Source organism: Acanthopagrus latus, chromosome 15 (assembly GCF_904848185.1).
Source record: "Acanthopagrus latus isolate v.2019 chromosome 15, fAcaLat1.1, whole genome shotgun sequence".
NCBI classification, from domain to species: Eukaryota; Metazoa; Chordata; class Actinopteri; order Spariformes; family Sparidae; genus Acanthopagrus; species Acanthopagrus latus.
This window is the reverse complement of record NC_051053.1, coordinates 11,055,866-11,080,056: the sequence shown is the minus strand read 5'-3', so window position 1 is coordinate 11,080,056 and position 24,191 is coordinate 11,055,866. Positions and strand designations below refer to the sequence as shown.

General features: G+C 42.3%; 2 protein-coding genes and 1 long non-coding RNA gene across 20 annotated transcripts in view; 2 read left to right on the top strand and 1 right to left on the bottom strand.

Annotated features, from left to right (window-relative positions):
• The window catches only part of macrod2 (mono-ADP ribosylhydrolase 2), a 421,900-nt gene extending 414,218 nt beyond the window's left edge, over positions 1-7,682 (top strand). For 4 of the 13 annotated variants that reach the window (XM_037122855.1, XM_037122857.1, XM_037122852.1 and 1 more), the window contains 3 exons: positions 3,151-3,189; positions 4,279-4,350; positions 6,349-7,682. In XM_037122855.1, coding sequence (XP_036978750.1) covers positions 3,151-3,189; positions 4,279-4,350; positions 6,349-6,371 — 134 coding nt within the window. In that variant the 3' untranslated portion in view covers positions 6,372-7,682. The remainder of the gene's footprint in view (positions 1-3,150; positions 3,190-4,278; positions 4,351-6,348) is intronic. The other 9 variants (XM_037122858.1, XM_037122854.1, XM_037122853.1 and 6 more) reach the window with 3 other exon arrangements.
• kif16bb (kinesin family member 16Bb) overlaps positions 1,499-24,191 on the bottom strand; it is a 58,000-nt gene continuing 35,307 nt past the window's right edge. For 2 of the 6 annotated variants that reach the window (XR_005079187.1, XR_005079188.1), the window contains 2 exons: positions 12,446-12,568; positions 2,313-2,448 (listed from right to left, as the gene is read on the bottom strand). Coding sequence is in view for 4 of the 6 variants with exons in the window: in XM_037122842.1 (XP_036978737.1) it covers positions 2,317-2,448 (132 nt within the window). In the remaining 2 variants the exon portion in view is untranslated. Of the gene's footprint in view, positions 2,449-12,445; positions 12,569-14,061; positions 14,101-20,558; positions 20,684-24,191 lie in introns of those variants that run through there. The other 4 variants (XM_037122845.1, XM_037122847.1, XM_037122842.1 and 1 more) reach the window with 3 other exon arrangements.
• Positions 14,079-16,154, top strand: LOC119033171. The gene is made up of 3 exons (XR_005079189.1): positions 14,079-14,144; positions 14,228-14,269; positions 15,843-16,154. It is a non-coding gene; the product is annotated as an uncharacterized LOC119033171 (long non-coding RNA).

The following is a 24,191-nucleotide window of genomic DNA, read 5'->3' as shown; positions in this document are numbered from 1 at the left end:
TACCTCTTGTCTAATAAATGAATGCAAGGTGGGGGGATGTAATTTTCTGCTTGTCTGCATACGAGGTTGACTTATGCCCAACTCTCTTCCTTCCTCTCCTTCCTCTCTGCAGATGTGGGCACACACACACACGCACACAGACGTATTGTCACCCTCCCTCTCGAGCTACTGGGAGCTTTTTCTCTGAACTTCTGAAAGGCTGAAGTGATGAGAAAAGTTGAGAGTAGTTTGGCGAACGTTTTAAATGTTTTAGATCTCCTGCGTGACCTGTGTTCGCTTGTTAATTAATTGGTCTTTAATCATTCACTGAAACATCATGATAACAAAAAGATTAACAGATAAATGCTCTAATGTGTTTGAAAAATGCAGATCAGATACTCTTCTAATTCCTTATTAACAGTCAACCTTGCAGAGGTTACATATATTTATAGAGAAATGGAAACAGTTGTGTTTTAGATCCTCAAAGTATTTGTGCCCTTACCTTTATAGTATATGAATAATGTATGCATAATGAACATACATAAATGGAGGATGGGAAACACTGTCAAGGACCCTCAGGGTCCTCAGTCCCAGCTTAAAGAACCACTGGTGTAAGCTGTCTAGTTTCCTGCTGAGGGAGTCAATTCGGTCTACTGTTTTTCTCTTTCCGTTATCAGCCCTCTGTGGACTGTGCCTCTCCTTCACCAGAACCTTGACAGAGGCCCGTTTTTCTCTCTCCCCCCATCTTGTTTATGTGTTTACCACAGCACACTGACTTTCCCCCCACCCCCCCCTAAATGATAGCCCCTTTACTGTCAGCACACAGGAGTCAAATTAGAGAGCGAGGCAGACTGGCGTTGCTGCTTCCTCCATGCTTCAGGCAGGGAGGGGAGGCTGTGGCCGCAATAAGTCGAAATTCTGAGCTCTTTGCTTCTCCTTGATCAGCGCTGTGTGTTAGAGGAAGATGATGCCACTCTAGCACCCAGTCTCTGTTGTTATTACCTGAGAGAGAGGAAGAAGGAAGAATCAGGAATGAGGCCGGGGCTTCAGTGAGCTCCTGCTGCTGCTGCTGCTGCTGCTGCTGCACACCGGCATGCTACGCTCGCTCGTATACACAGGCGGACATGATGGAGGCTCAGCTCCAACATGAGCCACAACATCAAGCACACTCCACATGTCCCGCCATCAGCTTTAATATCCGTAAAGTGATCACACATTTCATGTGTATGCATAATTTATTCCATCACCGCTGATGCCATACACCAAGCTCCCGAACACATGCGCTACAATGTGTGTGTACAAGTTTCCCGTTAATTTATTCCATTACAGAGAAGATCTGAATCTGGTGGCAAATCTGCTTCTTTGATTTATTTATAATAAGACAGAGAAATGAATTCCAACCTGGTTCGTATTCCTGCGCGTTTGGCCATTTGTGTTGGGGTTAGGGTTAGGCTATTATAACAATATAATCCAAGTAACTGTTGAGATATTGGAACACAATGACATCATCACAAGAAACACGAGTACGATTAAGTATTAATTGGGGTTTAAATCGAAAGTTAAGGCGGGTCTCTAAGCCGATGTTGACACAGAATGTCAGCATTCGTCCCATCTGATGTCAATTCAGCAATCTTACTGTGTTTTGTGTATCATAGCAGTTGGCTTATTAAAAGTACAACATGAAAGAATTCATATAACCAGAGTGTTAACTGCAGCCTAGTGTGGCTGCCATTAGCTAGTAAGCTCAGTTAGCCGTACAGTTAGTGCTACAGACCGGGAGCTGGCAGTGGCATAATAAAAAAGGATGGTCCGAATTCAACAGATGACCAATTCTTACATTTTGCACTGATAATACAACCTGATTCCAAAAAGGTTGGGATGCTGTGGTTATTCTTACATGGCATGTTGCAGGACATATTCACAAAAAACAAACAAAGAAAGTTTATCAGTCATGAGATGTCTTCTGCATTCAGTTGAACACAGATTTTAAAGAGTATTTGAAAATCATATAATCCTGTTTTTATTTCCAGTCTCATTGGAATCATGTTGCATTCCCGTTACTCATAGAACCAAAACCACAAATATAAGATCCAAATTGTATATAACCAGAATTCCCCTTTAAAGTGTTTTGTGTAAAAGAAAATAATGTGATTTCATCCCTCTGGACAGATCCGAGCCTCAGATCAAAAAGTGGAAAAAAAAAAAAGAAAAAAGAAAATGAGGGTGAGATTGTTGCTTCATCCTTCCTGCTTTTTCGACAGTCCTTGAGTCCCGCTGGTGTCTCGGGGAGGAGAAATTTCATTCCAAAATGTTGCAACAGATTTAATCAGTTCGACTTCATGTTGAAAAAGCGGTGTAATTCACGTTCTTGATAGCTGGCAGCCTACAGGTCCAAGGTGCCGGTGAAGCAGAGGTAGTATGTAATGCCCAGGCTGTCAACATGCTGCAACCTGGCACGTGTATCCAAACCTGCAATTACAAGCGAGGGATTAAACGACCTTGACGGCAGACTTGTTACCGTAAAACATACAGAGCAATGAAACCACTTTGGATCCGACGGGTTCTTCTATCGCGTCTAAGCAGTTGTATTTGTTTACATCATCGGCGGACCGCCTGGGGAGAGCGGTTATTTTTATGGCGTTCTTTGTTTGGATGATTGTTGTTGCAAAGGGGGAAGCGGCGAGATTTGCTCAGGGAGTGGCAGAGACGGAGTTGTGTGAGTACAGATGTTACAGGAAGGATAGAGGGGGAGAAGGATGTGTGTGGGAGAGGGTTTGGGGGGGGCAGAGGGGGTCTCGGGCTGCCCTCCAGGGATGGCAGGCTGTAATTAATTTTGCATGCGTCTCTTTCTTTTCTCACGTTTGTTTTGTTATTTTTTGAAGTGTAGCTCCTCAGGAAGGCCCCAAATTTCCCGGCATGTGAGACTGTTAAAGTCAATCAGGAGAGAATGTAAATGTGAGAGTACGAAGTCGCGCTTCCTTGACTGGTTTGTGGATGATCTGTTTTTGTGAGCTGAAAGTATTTGACAAAACAAAACAAAAAAACTAAATAATGTGGCACAAATAATGACTTATGTTCATACCTAAGCCTTTTATTAACTGAATCTGAATGCATGAATCGAGATTAAATTTGATTTAACATGTTTACATCTATATGTGCCTTACATTACAGGTGACCCTGAGGTCAACAACACTGGCACCAGCAATGGAGGTGAATAGACATCATGTATTTTTTTTTCCTACGCACTTGAACCGACAAGTGCACCTGCAACTAATGATAGTTTTCATTGTTGATTAATTGATGAGATATTTGGTCTGTAAAATGTTATAAAATGATGAAAATCTCAATGAGTGTTTTCCAAAAGCCAAAGCTGATGTCCTCAACTAACTTGATTTTTCAGTGACCCAAAGATATTCAATCATCTGTCATAGAGGAGCAAAGAAACCAGAACATATCCATATTTGAGGAGTTGGAATGAGAGAATTTAGATTTTCTTTTCTTTTTCTTATGAATTATTCAAACCGATGAATCTATTATTTAAATAGTTGGCAAATAATTTAATAGTTGCTAACTAATCAATTTAGAGCTGCAGTGCTGAATAGCAAATGGCAAATGTCGATCAACACATTCTGGCAGCTGTCCAGTCTCTCCACCAGGAGGCGCCTAAGTGGTCCAGCAAGTTAAATTAATCAACAAAATGTGCGACAACGTTCTGATACCAGCTTCATAAATGGGAATATTTTCTGAGTTCTTTACTCCTTTCTGACAGTAAACTGAATATATTTGGGTTGTGAACAGAATAAAGACATTTGAGGACATGGGCACTTTCTTGGCCATCATCCCACATTTAATAGACAACACAAGTAATTGCGAAATCGAGAAAATGATCATCAATAATCACTGAACATTTCATTAATAAATTAATCGTTGTAGCTCTACTGCCCACTGCCTTCCTGCTTTCAGCTACTCGCACTTGGTTATATCTGTCAACACACCTGCCTGGATTCATATCAACTGTCACAGTACATATAGTATTATGTGTTGGACACACTAAACTTCTGCACACAGCCAATTCAATCCCGATGTCAGAAAAAGTTATTGTCCGCTACACTGAAACTCTAAACCCACTCGGCTTGATCCGCAGGCTTGGCAGAGCACAGAGATTGTTATGGGTAAATGGATGCTTTTCTGCACGGGATGAGGGGCAGCAGATTGCTTGGTTATCGCAGCATCTCCTCAAATTTTCCACTCTTTCCCCCCTCTCTATTCTTTTCATTTCCCTCCCCTGCTCTTGTGTAGAAGAGATGAAAGATCTCGTCGAGGGCTCAGAAGAACCTGATTCAATTCCAACCGACAGCATTCAGTCCAAAGGTAAGGGCGTGGGAGAAGCACTCACGCTCGCTCACTGTTGCGCTCTTATCTCAAACGCGCGTCTCTATTTATAAGATTCTTATTAGTGGCCACAGCTGCCAAATTAAAATTCACTTCACCGGGAGAATCCTCAGCGCTGTGCAGCGGTGTGTTACCCAGCTTCACCCTCCTTGTCTCTGTTTCCCTCCCCCGTCTGTCTCCATCTCCTTCCCTCTGTAGGGGCAGGCAGCAGGCAGGCAGATTTTCAGTACGTGCTCCTCCAGGGCCGAATGCATTTGTAAATCCTCTCTAACCATTTCAGGTCCGCAGCTATGACCCTGATATTTAGGTATAAACGTGTCAGCACGTCTTTGGAGATTGAGTGTGATGAATTACCCGCAAACTCCACTATCAGACATTTAATAAATCAAGTGTGCAATGCATATTATTTTAACACGTAGCCAACACAAACGGTGGGGGCAATAATCGTGCCAATAAATCATATTTGATAAGGATACCACACTGTTGTTATTCTCAGGGCCCCGTCGAGATTCAGGGTAATAAGACAGCATGTAATTTGAATGTAGACATCTGTGGAGAGTGCTGTGAATTTCTATGTCGGCATTTGTTCTGTGTGTGGCTCTAAAGTCGTCGTCGAGCCAAAGCGAATGGGATTCGGATTCGGGCATCGAACACTTTCCAGGTGGGGGGAAAAAAAAAAATTCATTAAGCAACTGTTGTGAACAGATTGTCAGGGTTGAATAAATAGGACAGGCTAGCAGCATATGAAGTAACTTGGCAGAGACAAACGGGTTGGTGTAGAAAGGAGAGGGCTTAAACAATGCCAGACAATGCGCCAGAGAAGAAAAGGCTTGTTATCGAACAAGCGTGTGGATCAGGGTGGGATGGCGTATAAGGGAGCTGGTTAACACAGAGTGAGCAGTTAAAATTAGTAGCACAGTATCAAAACACATGAGACTGGGCGGTCGCCACTGTCTGCCCTGTTTGTGACTGCCAGAGCAAGACGTCGTGCTTTGGACCAAATATCATCTGATCAGACTGCCATGTAATTTGGTAAAGATATCATTCATATCATATCATTGGTCCCTAGAGAAAGTCTGCTAATGAAGTGAACCTTTATCTATAATAAATTATGCCAAAAATCACTGGCGTTTCAAATTTGCCCATGAGCTCTCTTGTTTCTTCAGTTTATGGTTTCAGTTGTGAGTTGTGTTCAAGTCTTCGTCACCTTCCTATTTATAGTAAAATAGACAACAGAACAACGTATGCTTCGGGCGTGGCTACATTGTGATTGACGAGGTCCCTACAAAGGCGTGTCCTTGGCCAAACTCGAGCTTCAGACAGTATTCCACAAACCAACTGGTGATATCACTGTGGCTCTGTCCACCATTCATTTTACAGTTTATGTTCCAATGGGAGAAAAGCCTTTTAATATTAATGGCCCCACATTGTTTCTCAAAAGCTAATATCCGAACAGACTCTACATGGTAACAGTAAATTATTTCTTCTGGGACTACAACTAACAATTATGGTCATTAATGATTACTCTTGTGATAATTTGCTTGATGAAATCATCTTTTCATTTAGACTACAAAAAACTATTAAAGAAAAAAGGGCTATTATAATGCCCTCAAGCCCAAGATTTAACTACAGCTAATCTTCACAATTCATAAACTAGAATTAGGCACTTTTGCGTGCAAATCTGTAGCAATTTTTACATTTAGTAAATTGTTTCTGTTGATCGACCGTACAGTCAAATCGACGAATAGTTTCAGTTACAGTCCTCCCTTCTATTTTGTTGTGTGCAATTATCTTTTCAGCCTTGCAGAGATTGTAAATAGAAGTCTCCTCTGCTGAAATAAGACAAATAAGCAGCTTGAGAAACGGCAATAAACTCTGATATTAAAGACGCAGCAAAGTGTGAAACGGTCATTTAGCCCTGCAAAACATTCAGACTCTGAATTTGTTTTTTGTGTTTGTTTTGTTTTTTTACCCCAGACACTGTTGAGAAGAAAGAATGACCAGCTGAGGGAAGGACAGTCGACCTCATCTGACAGCCAGCAAACTGTGCGAAGCCAACCACACTGGTGTCAGACTGGCCCATGTCAGTATGGGCTCTGACACTGGCCCAGGACAACCAGTAACTCACAAGATGCTCACATTCCCTACTTTATTTAGCCTTTCCCCCCTCTACATTAAGAATCTACTCATCCCTGAAGTATGTATGTACTGTATGTATATGTATGTATGTACAAAACCTTACTATAGGACTTGAACATATCAACCAGAAAAGATGAGCCATACCTCACTGTGTGTTAGAGTCATACATCATTTCTGCCAGCTGGGTGTGCCGAGATGAACCGAGTCTCTTTATTTGATCTATACTGTGAGAGCATGGTGAAGCTGTCAGAGGACAACAGCCACAGCTCCTGCTCATGTTGACACTCCAGGTTGGGTTGATGCTTAACATCTGCCATCCTTTTTGTTCTTGCGACCGAAACAACCGCCGCCGCAGTCATGATGACATTCAACTGTGGTCTAGCTGACAACACCCTGCATTGCATCGCAAGGCCTCTTTGGAGTGCGACACACTGACACCTGCCATGTCTCCTCTCACGCACACACACGCGCGCGCACACACACACACACACACACACTCTGCAGCACCATTGTTTAGTCAAATCAGCCAATACCTTGATTCGGAGGCGATCACATCCGCTGCTGCTGTGACCGCAGCTTAACTCGTAACGCCAGAGAAACTGTTCATCAATGCCCGCGTGCACTAAAACAGGATGTGAGTGTCTTTTAATAAATTGGTTAGTTCTTTCGCTCCCCCTTTTTCTTTTTCGTTGCCGTTTCCAGTGCATGCCAGAAAAATTGCTTTGAACCTCACCAACAGGAATAACAGTCCTCTTCGCTTTCGCTTGTCTCCTTACCAGATTGTCTCTAATTGTATTGAAGGAATCTGCCTTATTTCATATCAGACTACAGAAATCACGATCACAGACCTAAGGAGGTGGTCCAAGTATGAATTCTTGGTTGTGTTTTGCTTGCGGATGATTTGTAACTTTAAAGTACATTATGTAATGGCTAATACCTGTTGTTAATGGTTTTCTTGTTTTCTCCTCGGTTGATTTAAAAACAAAAAAAAGGGTTTTGGCTTCTTTTTAAATGTTGAGATGATCATTAATTATTTTCAGTGGTGCCATACTAAAGATCAGATGAATTAAAGTTCTATGAAATGATGCCTTCATACTTTGATGTTTGCTTTGCTAAACTATAACAGAAGCAACTAATAAAGATTAAGGTGGAAGCCATGTCTCAGCTTTTAATGTGCCTCATGAGTCTTGTTTTTTTTTTTTTTTTATCTCTGTAGTGACAGTAGCTAAAAAATGTCACTCTGCCTGCAGCTGGTGTAGTTAATTTCCCCTCAGTTCATTTGTGTGAAATTGAACAACTGTAACAGAGCAATCAGTCATGTGTCTCTGGGGCAGAAACAATTAGTCTGTTCCTGTGATCTCCAGCACGCTGCCTCTCCGGCCCCTCAGGCTCTGTCCTGTATCAAATGAGAGGAGATATCTGGCTGACCCTCTCACCCCCAGAGCTTTCCCTCCTTCTGTGGAACTCACTAATGGCCAGACCTCACAAGGTGTTTAGATCCTTCTACGTCAGTCAGATATTATCTTTGCAACTTTTCAAATCTTTTTTAATGTTAACTTTTGTTTATTATTCCTAAACTCATCCTCACAAAACACATTTTATGATTACTGATTAAAACCCACTCGTGGGACTTGAATAGTGGTGACTTTGGTGCCCCCAGGGACAGTCTGGACCAGAGTGCAGCAGGTTTGTCTCAACACACACAAAAAAAATCTAATCAGAGTAAAGCTGAAAATAAACCAGAGGACCAACCAGTCCTTATATAGAATGGACAAACCACACTTAACAACTTACACCCACTACAAGAGCCCATACTAAACATTTGATGTACATATTGGGGCCAAGGACACAAAACATACATGTTCCATTACCCAACATGAGAGGACATCCATCAAAAAGAGCTTTGCTTACCAATTTACACAATCCATGTGTAAAAGTGAATATAACTGAGGGAAAAAAAATGACAATAAGGACGAGAGGAGGGCAACACTGCCTATATGGATAGCTGAAGGTGAGATAACTTCATCAGTCGACACCTGACGTGAATTATAAAATAAGAGCCATTTTCACTCACAGCACACTTAACATTTACAGCCAGCAATATTTATAGAATTATTAAGACGAGATGTCAACGGCCTCAGTCTTTCTGTACGCATCACACTGGGATGACGGGCAGCCACTGCTTCAAAACAACAATTAATTAGAAACCGTCACCATCGCTCTCTGTGTGCTTTTATCATCAGACTTGGGCAGACTCATTTTGAACAGATGTCCCAAATCATGATTATCTTGTGATAAACAGTCGTAGTGTGTCCCTGCCTTCACTTTTAAGACACTTTAATTGAAAATCTACACACTGGCTTACTTCCGAGGCTGCTTTAGGGCAAATCAAGCAGTGAAGTTTGCCACCATTTGTGAACCATTTTTAATTAAAAGGGTACTCCATTGATTTAGCATCGTGCTGCTATAACACAGATACAGCAAGAATGGAAAGTTTCTTTTTTGAATAGATGAAAATCGATGCAGCAGAACTGAAGATATCGCGTTTTTGTTTGTCCTTGTCAAAAACTTGTATATGCTCCTGTTCATCTAAATGTAGGAAAAATTCCAAACAATGTTTAAAACTTGGTGTTTTAAACATTATACTGTCAAGATGGTTGTTTTTATTGGGTTAAAAAGAAAGTATTCAGTCATTGTGATCATTTTTTGGTTACGAAATGGTAAAAAAAAAATACATTTTAAAAGAAAAACCCATCAACACGTGTCCCACCCGTTGCTGTGGAAAAAAAAAAAAATCACTTTCACATGGCTTTAGCTGCTATCATGTTTACGTTCCATTAACTTGTCGCATGCCAAGCAGACGTCAGGTGTGATCGTCCCTGGAATGGAGACAGTTTCAATTTTAATGACTTCATTTAAATGTTGTGTGTCAGAGCTGAGGGTTCCCTGAACTTGAGCAGTGGTTAATGTCAAGGGAAGCAGTTTCATCTAACAATCTTGCTGCTTCGCACCGGCTCCTCGGCATACAAAACACTTCAGGGCTAGAATAACAAACCGTCTATTCCACAAAAAGCAGCCTGCCGTCCCAGTTTACACCTCAACAATGTTGGATTCTCTGGCTTACGTCAGTGTTGTGAGGCTGACATAGTTAACAGAACTGCAAACACATCTCCCAGGCACTGTCTCTGTACCTAAGCCATCAACAAATGAAGGGGTATTAATGCATAAGACAGCAGTGCAGATTGACCTGTGAAGCTGCCACGTCTCCATCTGACAGGTCCTATCATGCAGCTATGTGCTGATATGATGTGCTGTGCTCCGTTTATTCCATCTCCCAGATGAAAGCTCTGCAGACCCCCTCTTATATAAACATGCATTACCTTGTTTTCCCTCTCCTTCAGTCAGCTTTTTTCCCCCCACCACTCTCCTGACGCCAGCTCCTCCCACTTTCTTCCGGCCTCCCGCCACGCTGCTGCGACCCGGTGCCACGCTGGCTGTTAACACGGCACAAACAAATCGGAGGGAAATAAATCCGGCTCCGAAGCTTTAAATCCCAGCACTAGATAAGCTGTTTTTATCTGAAGTACAGTGTTTGTCCTTCATGAAAATTCATCGCCCCCACAAGAGGCAAAGGCAACACTATAGGTGAACTAAGCCGAGATAAACACTCTAATTGGGATGAAAATTGACGCCATTCATTATGGATGCCAGTCTTCAAAGGCAGCGAGAGCCACTGAAATGTTGAAAGGAAATTGACTTGCAGCGTTGCCAGTTTGCTTTGAACAAGTGAGAATACGTCGATTAAACTCCAGCAGCACGAGACGGTTATGCAGATTACATTTGTTTGTCTGACGGGGAAAAAAAGCACGTTTGTCTCGTGCTGATGGCCCCTCATGACAAGAGAACAGACGAGAGCGAGGATTAATAAACTAATTCCATCTCTCTCGCTCTCTGTTGTTGCTCCAATTATCAACTTGATAATTTGCGTATTCAGGTAATACATTCAAATCTCACCATTATTGCAGCCACAGAACAGATAAGACCAGACTGAAACTGTTTCATGTGAACGCACTGTATAAAGTTATCTAAAGTCCACTTTGGTTTTAACATTTTGTGTTAAATCACTGACCGGTAAATCAGAACTTGGGTTTCTCTGCCCCCACATCAGCTTGCTCAGAATAGCAACTCGGCTTTAATTCACAAGAGCCACATCCGCACCTGAATTAGCTTCACGGCCGTTTCTCAAAACAAACCACAGCTTGGTTCAGCATTTCAGTGGGTCATGAAGCTGATGTGTGTGGCAGTGAACTTATTTTGCTGCTTTATGGGTTGAACCGCTCACCGCCAAGACTGATAAACCGCAGCGTGGACCGATATAAAGTCCTGCGTTTAATTTAATTGGAGACGCATCAACAATAGGTGTTGATAAACCACCGTTAAATTGGCATCATTAGCTTGGAATTGTCCTCATTATCCGCCAGGTCAAAGCTTTTGGTGAACAAGCCTCTGCATTTGGATCACATCTAAATAAAGGCATCCAGCGTGTCTGTGTGCAGCGTGCTCTTTTTAAGAGAGATTAACTGAAACAAGAGATTTAAATGATAACATCTCTTTATGCAACACTAATAAAACGAATGCAGTTGGGAAAGCACTGACGAGTCAACACGTCCGTCCCCTTGTTAATGAATTTACTTCAGAAGTCATTAAAAATGTTCTGTTCCTGTTTTTCCCGGGGAAAAAGAAAAAAAAATAACCCAGAAAGGCTAATGAAAGAAAATGAAAAGCAACGGCTCTAAAACGCTCGGTAATTAAATTGGACATTAATAAATGCATTAGCCTTATTTGGCTGTAACTGTGTGAGCTGTTTGGTTATGCTGATGTTCCATAACTCATTAAAGCAAAATGTCACCTGGATCTTAGATTTTAGAGATTCTGAGAATGAATCAGCGCAGCATTTTAAGTTTAAGGACTCAAGCTGAGGGAAGTGCACTGTTTCTCCAGGAACCCTGCAGCTTTTCACCCTAGTTACTAATGTGAGTGCACTTAGGAACAAATTCTGAATAAGAGAGATATCTGGCAGAACAGGGAAGCTGAGGTCAAATGGAAAAATGTTTTTTCACATTCAGTTCAGTATAAAATCAGCAGGATACTGCCTTTTAATAAATGGCATGTGTGTTTTATATGCTCAAAGTGTTAAAATGGACTTGTTTTGTGATGCTTGTTGGTTTTAACATTGTTACTCAAACAAACATGCAGTTTAAGCCTGAAGAGCGAACATTCCCACCGGCAGTTCTCTGGCTCTTTCTCACAATGGTGATATATTGTTGAAAGGCATATGAACAGAAGTTAGCACCTGAGGAAAAGGCTCATTAACAAGTCTCTCCAGTTCTTATTAAAGAGAGAGACTCTCCCTTAATGCCTTCTTTTGCACTTTGTCATGAAGTTTTCAAAATATGTTCAGCTTTAGTGTCAACCATGGTACCGCACGCCAAGCAGGAGCCTACCTATGTTCCCACCGGCCTATGTTCCCAAGCTCCGTTGTTCCCATAGTCCTAAATTCCCCAAACCCCATACTTCCAGGATCTAAGTTCCCAAAGTGCTTTATTCCCAGAGACCTATGTTCCCAAGTATCTAATGTTTCCAGAGTCCAATGTTCCCAAGATCTTGAGTCCCAAGTTGCCAAGATTCTATGTTCCCATGGTCCTAAGTTCACCAGAGCCCATGTTTCCAGGGTCCATTTTACCCAGATCCCCAAGTTCCCAATATTATGTTGACACACATGCCCCTTCTTATTATGCTCAGGTCAAAACCCTGGGAACACAGGAATGATTTCAGTCAAACCACAAGGCACAAGTTAACCACATTTTCTCACCAATGCCTGAACTTTAGCCGAGCTTGTCCTGTTATAACAGACAGAGATCTTTAACCCACTCACCTACGGCTCTGACGCTCGGATATCTGCGTGCACTCTGACATGCTCGCGCCTGTCAAGGGGCGGCAACGGCACCAATCCTCATCAGCCAGCAGTGCAGCAGAGCGACTCGACAGAGGGCTTCACCTGTGATCACAGGGTGTCAGATAAAGCATGTAGTTAGTATTTGATTCTCTCTTACAGGCGTCGCTCTCTCGTGGGTATCTGTGAACTTAGAGGGCAAATCAAGTTAACATCTTGTTCTGATGAAGTTTGACCTTCCGTCCCGGAGAGTAAACATATCAGGAATGCGGGCCCTTTTCATCACATCACTGATACCGTGGAGACACAAATTGCAGTGACAGTTTAAAACTCGGCTACCAAACTGTGCTGTACTCTCAGAATCAGTCAATATCCAGGCCCTAAACCTGGATAAAACTGACCAACAGCATAACTTTTTTTGCCATCTGTGTCTATGAAGTGTGAAAAGTCTAAATACAAGTCATTTTAGTCCGCGTTGGTCATCCACGGTCACCTGCTAGCTAGCAGCAGTTAGTAGGTAGGTTAGTAGCCCTTGATTTCGGTTTTATTTGGCAAATCAAAACGAGAGCTACCTTGGCCATCATGTCTAATTTAGTGCCATCAAGTTGGCAACATTATATTCCACTCATTGTTTCTCAACTGTCACAGATTGAAACAACAGATTTTAATGGATTTACCAACTCGCTAGCATTTTGCCAGGAGCCCTGTGGCAATGGCTCAAATTTCCCCTCGCTGGAGTATTTTCAATTAAATTTGTTTTTGCAGAATGATCCGCATAGTTTATGTACCATATGAAACAGTTGTAACGATCACCATGAAATCCCTGCGATGAACAGTTCTCCGCAGATGACCTACATGTAAATAGTATGTCCAAAAGAGTGAAAATAGCATCAGCGTGGTGTTAATATTCTGCATCTTGTTGCAGACAGACAAACTCACGGCGCTAATCAACAAAATGACTCACAGTCTTAAGACCCATTCAAATGAATCTTGGCAGCAGCCTCTGCCTGTGTGATTAACCTAACCACTCTAGGCGACTTCTTGGCCACTGTCACTAATCACTGCTGCCAAAAGAGAAAAAGTTGCCACAAACTTCCAGTGACAAATGTGATGAAATCCTAGCGTGCCATGCCATTTCAAATCTACGGGTAGGTTGTTGTTGATTGTTGACAATGCTGTGAAGAATTACATTTACCTGATTATTTTCCCAAACAAATTTGAGATCACATCTTCGTGAGAAAACAGATAAGCTTGATTGCTTTTGCATTTCACCATCTTGCCTGTCAGCACTGACGGAGCCTTCGGGGTCCTCCGGTGCTTCCGAGAAACTGTTGCTGTAGCAACAAGCTGGAGTAAGTGAGGCCCTGCATGCATCCAGAATCAGATGAGCTGAGGTGAGTTTAGAAAAGTGAATCCCGAACACTGTGTCCAATTTAGCTCAGCCCATTTGTTGAGAAAATGTATCAGAAGGTAATGACGAGTTGATTTAATAATAATGTGATTTACACGCCAAGAAGAGCAAACACAGCTGGGATGGGGGCCATTTCACAGCTGAGCTACATTGCAGTCGTGATCCTCCAGCTGATCTTGGCAATAGTAGCCCCCCGTCGGTGGTCTTCTTAACTATGCTGATTTCCCTGTCGAGAAAGGCACAATAGGGATATGACCATTAGCTGGTAAGGTGAGATGCTCCTTTCAGGATTTTCTGTCTGAAAACCACCTTTCCATTCTACCATGGTGCCATTAAATTCATTCTCCCTCTAGGGAGAGCCTTCACTTCACAATGAGGAACAGCCATCAAGGATGGTAAGCGTTTGTTGGAGTGTACATGGTGTGACCCTTATGGGCATACTGTATGTGTATTTATCAATTCACAGATAAGGGTGGAGAGCGCTGCTCCTTCCCACCAGGATTCATTATTTTCTGTTCCGGAACTCCTGCTGGTTATGTTAATGCATCATGAATTTCCATAACAAAATAGGCATCAAGGTAGGCAGGGAAATCATTTCAGCACAGCATGCAATATAAATGTGCCATTTCGCAACCAGTCATTCTGCAACAAAGTGTGTCGGCAGACTACTACAGGGCAGGTGGAGGGTAAAAGACAACGTGTAAGGAGTCGGCGTCAGCATCACTGTTTGACTGTCATCAGTCCCTTTTGTCCTCTTTACATCCTTTATTCTCATCAGAACTCTCAATATATTCCCCACAATTCGTTAACATAGAGGATTGTCGATCATTGTTCACCATGACAGTAATGGGAAAACAATTCAGAACGCACGACATCCGTGTTGATTAATTTCGATGATGCATTGCCGCATGAACCCCATTGATGACTCATTAAGCATCATTGTCAATTTGCCTGAGCCGGGCGGGAGAGGTGCTAACAATTCAAACGAGCTGATAGAGGTGATTAAAATGACACCAAGCAGCACTTTTTAGGCTTTCCTGTCACAGAACGCCACAGCTTCTCTGTGAGATGCAACTCACAAAACACCTCATACTGCAACATACAGGGAGATTTTCTCATTCACTGTTAATTGGCTCATTTATTCCTGCGTGCGGTGCAAAAAGAGAGAAAGAAAAAAGAACAGAGATTAGGGGAAGTTGGCCAACAAAGTTTTGGAGCATGTCTGAGGCGAGCTGTCTGGATTGGAACAGACACTGACATTAATGGAGAGAGGCTCGAGCGTCTGCAGACAGTCCACGCCACCCGTCCCTCTCGTCTCCAGGCTAAACGTCTCTTGTCACAGCTGACAACTTTTGCAATTGATTAAGTCAGTTTAGCTGACAGGGAGACACAAGGTCACAATTATGATGACTGCTCTGTTGACTCTTTTGATATTATGAAGGAAAAGACGAATAACTAACTTTCTTTTGTTGAGCTTAGAATAAATAGATTGGTCAGCGATGAAACTGTTGGTTCACAGTACATTCAAAAACTAATTCCTGTGACATTCACTTGGACTAATCTCACAGAAGTTGCTGAACATTGTGACAACTTTTCCACTGGATGTTGCAAAAGGGATGAAAAATTCAATTTCTGTGACTGAATCAGTTTATTCATGGCACCATTCCGCTGTGCATCTATCAGTTCACCAATCTATTAATGTAGCCTGTCAGATCTGAGCTTAGGTCCTTCTCACCTTCAGCGTCTGCACGCCTCCATATCTCCCATCTCTCCAGCTCTTCACGGCTCAGTACCTTCTGCTCTAATATATATGACCGATCCTTTCAGAAGCCAATTCAGAAGCTAACCACCACATTCCGGACTTCTATCAGGCCCTGATAACGTGAGGTTTGACCATCTGTCAGACGCTGCGACTGTTGGCCATAAACTTCACGCTCTGTCTTTTTATTCATCTGTTTCTCGGAGCAGAGATGCAGCCCAGCCCCTGAAAGCCAGAGGCGGAATCAGAGAGGAGAGAGAAATCAATTACTGCCTTTGCCTCTGCCTAAAACAAGCCGTGTCGGAGACCATCTACAAAAGGAGGACAAAAGGGGCCGGTGGCCCCTCAAACTCCCAAACCTCAGGAGACGGGGAGGAGAGCATTCTGTCACGAGCTCTGACACACAGCCATCACTGCCACCAGCGCAAAATAGGCCCCTGTCACACCTCAAAATGGGATCCAGCCACTTCATGTGCAATCAGGCCCACATCAGTGATTGATGACCTCAAAGTGAAATATGAGGGAAGACAGCAGAGAAGCAGCTAAGACAGAAAAGTGAAACCATGTTGAGTAGTAACCTTTACAAACATTGTGCAATTTAGAATCCATAACAGAACATTGTCATGAAACCAAACTTTTTTGAGTGAAACGAATGAGTTAGACAATAAACAATATGACTATACAGCTGAAAACAATCAATATGCTGGCACAAAAGAGATGAGCATGAGTGTGTGTGTCCCAAATGTCATTCAGTTATTGTGTATGAACATCTGTCACGACTGAAGCCCCTCACTCCTTCTAACATCTAAATCATTAAGTTTAGTCTCAGAGCATATAGTCAAACTTCTAAAGCAAGGTTTGGCATTTGAGTGCTTTCTGTATGATAATGAATTTCTTGGTTTTTGCATTATACAAAAAAACCTTATGACTGTGCAAGTACCTGAACTGCAGGTGAGGCGCCGAAATAAACTAAAAGCCATCAGAGAAAAAAAGGAGTGCACGACGTGTGCTGAAACGAATCAACTTCAGGCTTTAACATTTTACTGACAGACTCTTGCATATCATATTCCCGTGACGGATAATGAATGCTTGGTGAGTGAATCTGAAGCCAGAAAGCAGAGCCATATTAATAGGACAAGAAATCCATACTGAAAAAGTGAATAGCTTTATTCCACAGTTACCAGGGAGCCCTGATTGCTCCAGACATTTTGAACGATACCTTATTCCTGCAGCCACCTTGTCTGTAAAGCCAGGATGTGCTTTGAGGAGCAGAGCGGTCCAGCCACCGAGATATAAACTCAATAACACAGTGATTTATTTTCTACAGCCATTTGGTCCAAACCAGCTGGTGAGGCCGGAGACAAAACACAGCATCTGGCTGGGGAGACTGTGGACCCTGTCTGTCTTGGTATGTGTAGCTGCAAAAGCGTGGACGTGCGTGCATGCTGTCCACACCGAGCAGACGAGTCACAAATCGCTGCTTCCATCCAAGCGCCAGGGACAGTGTGCCCATCAGCTTGGCATGATTATGGGCGTGAGAGAGGCTCTGATTGTGGGATGCTGGAGCGTGAAGCCGCTGGAGAGGAACAGAGTGGGACGTGGCAGGGCCAGAGAGGAGGGATGGAAGAATGGAGGGGAAGCCCAGCTGGCGGCTGCTTCTAATTGGGCTGAGCAGGTTTCCATGGCTGACCAGACCCATATGCAGCGCGGATCTAAAGAGCGAGTGGGCCACAAGCAAAGTAGCAGGGCCGGCCAGGCTGCAGGGGTGGAGGAAGGGGGGGGTGTACAGGCGGGCGAGAGGCCGGTCACACTCCAGCAGTCACAGCCTTTTTTGTGTGTGACAGGGGGAAGAGAGAGCCAGCTGTCACCCCCTGACAGGAACACACACACACACACACACACACACACCTCCATGTGTAGTGATAACAAAAAAAAAAAAAAAACATAGGCACATATGAAACAACTACTTTAATGAAAGCATCCAGCTCACTGAGGGAGGGGATGAATCAGCCAAAAAAAAACAAAAAAAACACACGGCATGAAAGACAGAAAGGGACCTGATGAGAGGATCCAGAGGGTGTGAGTGTATCACATTCTTCCCCCTGGATATTTACTGCATGCCACTGGAAACAATTAGAAGTGATTAAAACGGAGGTGAGCTGACAAGGAGAGCGTGGGTCCCCTCCCCACCAGCACCACCACCATGCCTGTTAGATGGGGGTGTTGGTGCATGTCGTGCTTAGGGGGCGAATCGATTCACTCCACACTCTCAGCACCATTAATTAATGATCTGTTCTCTGTATTGTACAGTGACTGGCTGTCACGCTGTACTTTCTTTCCCCAACTTCGCTCCATCCTAGCTCGCCTCGCTCTCCCGAGGCCCCTCCGTGCGGCCCTCCTTTCATTTCACAAAGACATAACCGTGCGGCGTCAACAACAACGGGCACATTTAAACGTAAACGCTGACACAAACAATAAATGTACCAATAAGGATTATAATATTGAAACAGAATATATGTTAGCATGGAACATAAATTCTTGGAGCGTCATTCACAGGCCTTTGTTTTTTATTTATCCATTCCCTTTACAACCGAGCAGATGTCTGGAGGGCAGACCGCAATCCTGTTTATGAGAGAAGAGCGAGGGAGAGAAGGGAAGGTAGGAAGTTGGGCCTGATGTACGACCCATGGCTCACTGCTGCCCCCTACTGTGTTAACAACAGCCTACACACAAAACCTTGCACAGGTTTCTCGAAAAGAAGCTTTAATACCGCCTTCAAAACAAACTGAAACTGAGCTCCCCCCACAGCACAGGGGTATTTACCCAGTCGGTTGGACTGCACAAGCTCCATGAAGTCTAGACTCATCATCTGGATGCATGTTTCATTACTATTTACTTATTTATTTCTTATCAATTTTATTTCCCCCCCATTCTCCAGTGCCTTTTCCTGAGGGTGGACTGTGTAGTTTTGGGGAATAAATTTTAATCAGAAGAGAAAGGTCTTCATTGACTGATTTTTCTATGCCGAAGCAAACTAAAAAAAACAGTTTTTCATGACTGAAAAACTAAATAAACAGACTGACTTTAAAGGACAACACAATTTCACACAATTTAACTTGTTTATATGGGTCGAACCCTGCCACCTTTTCTAGATTCAAATAGTGTTCTGGGACCTTATTTTCCTCTGAGAACAGCTTGTTTATTCACTTACGGGAAAGATATATTTTGAATTTGAATTTCTGTTCCAACTACATATTTCCCCTGTACTTTTATTTATTTTGTTTACTTTGACTATAACCACTAAGATTAGAATAATTAATATAATTTGTACTTCTCTCTAAGGTAAATTTTTTTTGCTGTTTTTTGTTGGGGGGGGCTTTTCCTAGACAATTCTCTCTTTAAAAAAGGTGCAATATCTAATAATTGGCCACCTGTCAAATTCATTCTCAAAACAAATAAGGGGCAACATACTGCCAAAGTACCCGCTGACTGCTGCTTTAACTGCAGCTGCCCTTGACTAGTTTGCTGAGTTAGACATGCAGCGAGCAGTTCTGACAGCGAGCTCAGGGACCAGAAGAGTGTTTGGTGTTTTCGAACACAGGACCTTTGGGCAGGGATGAGCGCTAGCTGGTTAGCATGCTAATTACAGTAGATTTCCCTGCAACACAATGCATAGATAATTAATTCTTTCTGTAGATAATTTGTGTTAATGTAACGTTTAACAAAAAAATTTATATTCTTATTATTGTTCCTCACTTTCCAGGCATTGTGTACTGTATGTACGTATTACAGTTTTTAAAAAGTCTTGTATTCGTATCATTTTCTAGCTGAAGGTCTGACGTGCGATTTCTCCCCACGCCAATGTGTCAACACCATTTTCATGTGTTTGCACAAAACTCAACTTATACACCGAGCGGTCTGACGTCTTTTCAGGTAATATGACATTTTCCGCTAACCCCTGAATTTTAAACCATTACTAGAGACATTTAATTATGTGAAACACCTGTATTACATTACCTTCACGCCCACTCAACCAGATACTCCTGTGCAGGCAGGGAGCTGGAGCGATAGGAGTGACTGCAGGAGTCTCCAGGGGGCCGGGAGAGACAGTAAACTAAGCCATGAGAAAAATCAGATCACCTTGAATTTGCATAAACAGTCTTCAAATGGCTGCGCAGAGGGTATAAGTGTTAGCCATCCAAGCCCGAATAACTCCCATCCGTGGATTAGTATTGGGTTCACCCAGGTCATTTAACACTTAAGACTGTCTCTAGGGAGCCTATTCATGTTGGACAAATTGTTTTGCCTTTACAGCAGCTCTGCGCTGCACAGGGGTGTTAGTGGAGTTCTGAGGAGTAATTTGCCGCCTGTAGTGAGGGACACTCTGCACCCTGTTCCTTCCATTCAAAAAGCAGGGGCCAAAAATACTAAATGGCAAAAGGAGCAGCATCTGCACCAATTACATGGAAATGTTCTTCGTCTGGGTTAAGGTCCCGAGGATGGGCTAAAGACCCGAGGAATAATGAGCGAGTACTCTTCGTTTCCTTCCTTTTGCTCTAAGCAGAACAGGCATTAGATGACATATGGAACACAGAACTCTGAACCAGTGTAGAAATACGGAAAGTTTGCAAAGGTGAACACAGAGTGTCAGGTTATGAAGGGAATCAGACGATTATCAAGAAACTCAGTGGATCAGTGACCTAGAGAGGATTTCTTTTGTTGGTCTGTAGTCAGTCCAGCCTGGCCTAATGACACGTCTCTATCCATCACTGGGTGTAACATCCTTCCTGTCCTACATGATACACTTATTCACACTAGTGTTGACACGATACTGGAATTTCAATCTTCGATAAAATGTACTGTACAAATATCGACACACGATACCATGTTTGATACAATGGGAAGGAATTGACATTGACAGCATAGAATTTTAGATTTTTTATTAAAAGAAAGTCATATTTATTCCATCTCTCTGCTTTGAAGGGACTCCCATGAGGCCTTCATCAGGTGAGCCAACACTAGTTCTGGTCCAAAGCAGCAATTATCATCTCTGCAGAAAAGCAAATGCAACAAAATGCATCCCCAACTGAATACAGTTCCCACTGAAAAATAGATTTGTTGATAACTAATTATGCATTTCCCCTGCAATTCATAACACGCAACGTCTCTGGTAACACTTAACTTCTGGAGCTTGATTAATGGCACCATGCTGGAACCTGAAAGCCTCGAAATAAGAGGTGTGGAGAAGGTGCTCACATCACCTGCGTCAGCAGTCTGGACCTGGTCCTTCTATCACAGCTCTCATAAATGGGGAAAAAAAAACAACACAGCAGGCTGGAAAACAGCCTCGTCCTGATTGTCAGAGGGCTTGTCGCGAATATCGTGTTTATCGCTTTGGTGATCGCACTCATCACCACCATGGCACTTCATCAGCTGGTGCCAGCCACACTTACTACGAAAGATTGTTTCATCACAGAAGGTGATAATCATTTACTGTCACTCTCACTTACCTGCGGATAATCATCTACTGTTTAACCTAGCTGCTGCACAAATGGCCACGGTACACCAGCAGAGCTTTGATAGGGTTGTTGATCAGTAGCTTTTATGAATAATTACTTTGGGTTCTGGGATTTGAAGTCTTTATAAGTCACTTGTAATTGTAATTTGGTAAGAAAGTTGCAACTAATTCAGCTGCTCAGCGATGGAGGACAGCGCTTCAGTACAAGCAAGCAGCCAACATCACAAAGCATTTTGTTAAGCTAAATGACAGAACACAACTATTAAAGTAATTGCATTTGTGATACATTACTTCTATTTTGGTTGGATGTCTAATTAAGTAGCTTACTCATTTCTAGTGTGAATATATAGCTTTATTATTGGTTTCAATTACAAGCATCTATAAAAACATGGCAGAGATTTATCAGCGTGGTTGCGATTTGCTGGTGGGTGGTTGATTACTTGATAACTCTTAATGATTTCTTTTTTTTAAATAACACTTTTCTGTTATACCGTTTGGGCATGTAGCACAGGGCTGGAACATGTTGGCAGAGGACCACTGATATGTTCACATTTGTACACGTCATATCACATTCACAATACATGTTTATGACCTGACTATCATTTCAGGTGGTGGAGGGCTGCTGAGCCTATGACCAAAGTTCAAGGCTGCGTTTCTATATTGCATGTGTGAAACAACTCAATATTTTTTACATCGGGACAATTTCCATCAGTGTTAGAGTTGTCCCAACTTCCCCATCGAAAACAGGTATTTTAAGTGTTTTGTGCCTAAACCTAACCAGAGCACAAGTGTGTGACAAGATAAGACTGAAAACTGAACCTAAATGAAAAGTTACATGAAGTTGCAACATAAAGAAATGTATTATACTCTGCCAACATTTATTCTGGCAATTGGGTTGCTGAGCTAACAGCAGCTGATTTAATTAAGCTCTTTCCTACTGACTGTCATCTTTAATGACGTACTTTCATGATTAGAGAGGCGGCTTCAAATATTCAAAACATCTCCACATGTGCAGTTATGTCGTTGCAGTAAATACTTTGGAACATTTAAGCAGCAGAACTAAAAGCTGCAGCTAGAAACTTGACAGGACAGAGGAAAATCTTGATGAAACGCAATTCAACTTTTAGATTCTTAAATATTTAAGGACAGGACCGATAGTGATCCAGATTCATAAAGGAAAATGGCTAATGTGTCTAGTGGGAAGGGGACTCACATCATCTCTGCTGCCGAGAAATCGCTGTAGGTCATTTAATAAACATTTTCCTCATTAAGGAAGTATTATTTGCATTGTCAACACATTATTTGCACATCACTATATGTATGAGTAGACTACAGCAGTAAATTTTAGGGAAGGAATAGCCTTCTAAAGCTGAAATTACCCACCGCCCTTGACATCAACACTGACGTTCCCTCTCCAATAGCACATATAATGCAGGTAACTCATTTTCTGGGATTTTCACAGTTTAAATCACACGCACTGACTTGAGCTGAGACTAAATCAGCATTAACACAGCAATGACGACACAATCCTTTGCTTGTGAATGAAGTGAGAAGTTAAAAGATGGCAGCCACTAAAATAGAAGAAGGCCAGAGTCTTAAAATGAACTATGCTAACACGAGGTGCATACACAAACAGTATCCGACTACCACCCATACGTAACACATCCACAGGTCCCTCAGCCCATTCACATTACAATGAGCTGACTTTTGATTGGATTCTAATAAACAGAAGACTGAATTAACTAGCATGTACTCCAAAACCAACCACAAAAAAGAGCACATCATTCAAAAAGAAGTCGAACATATTAACACTACAGGTGTTATTCTTTTGATCGTCGTAAAACCTGAGCCAAACCATGGTACAGTATTATTTAAAAAGGACATGTTTTTGACTCCTTCACACGTTTACTTTGTGGGATATGCAGAAAGCTTTTCTGTTAAGCTTTCCTCATGAATATTTGAAATTCCATTTCTTTTACTTTTAAAATGGGACTAAAGAAAATCGTGTAGAAGCACATCTGCTCAGAGCAGCTCCTCGTCTGTGCGACCTGCTGCACGGAGCCTCCATCTCATTTCATTACAACATAATCAGAAATACTCGAGGTCTCCTAGAGGCTATAGTGCCCTGCCAGTAGCACAAATATGACTTGGTGCTGCTTATTCAAAGTGCTAGTTTGTGAGCTGCATTTATGAATAGCAGAGTCACACAAAAGCAGACACACTGGCGAGCTGAAAGCCAATTAGCAGTGAAACAAACTTTATGTTGGTAAAAAAATGAGGTAACCAACAGAGCTGAGCCCTCCAGCAATGGAAAACAGTGATGTGGTTGAATATTTTATCTCAACTTAGTCTGAAGTTTTCTTATGAAGAATATTCTTCCATGAATGACTTAATCTATGTCTATATTTCCCTCATCTCCCTCTGTTGTCCCATCAATGTATCTTCAAATCAAGCAAACTCGCTTTCCTGTTACCCACAAGAGCCATAATTTATAGGCTTTTTATCTATTTTTGTGACCCTTTTAAAAGAAAACTCAGTTTTATCTCAACATCCAATCATCACCTGCATCAAAACTCCATCCACAATTAGTGCAGTATTACAGCCAAGCTGTGGCATTTTTGTGGCCAACAGATCAAGGCATTTTTCCCTCTAATCAGTCCACGGCTAACATTGCCCTCAACAAGTTTTTACCCCCCCAACAGCCATTTCACTGGAATCAAATGTCTTTACTCGCCTGCCAATGTTCCAGGAAGAAAATATCATAAAAAGTTGTGGAGAGCGATGTAAAATTGAGCTAGGTTCAAATCATCCAGTGAGGACTGAAGCTGATCTGAATATCAAAGTTTGATACCGACAAATTCCAGAATTTTTAAACTAATTCTGACATATAAAACAGACTAGAATTGATCTGTGAGCTGAAGAAACACCTCAGCTTCCAAGCCAATCAAAAATTCCAATGAAGTTTCTCTTTGTCTATACACCACACTCGTCATTAGACCATGACCAATGGCCAAAATGCAGCCTCTTATGGCGGTGCCGG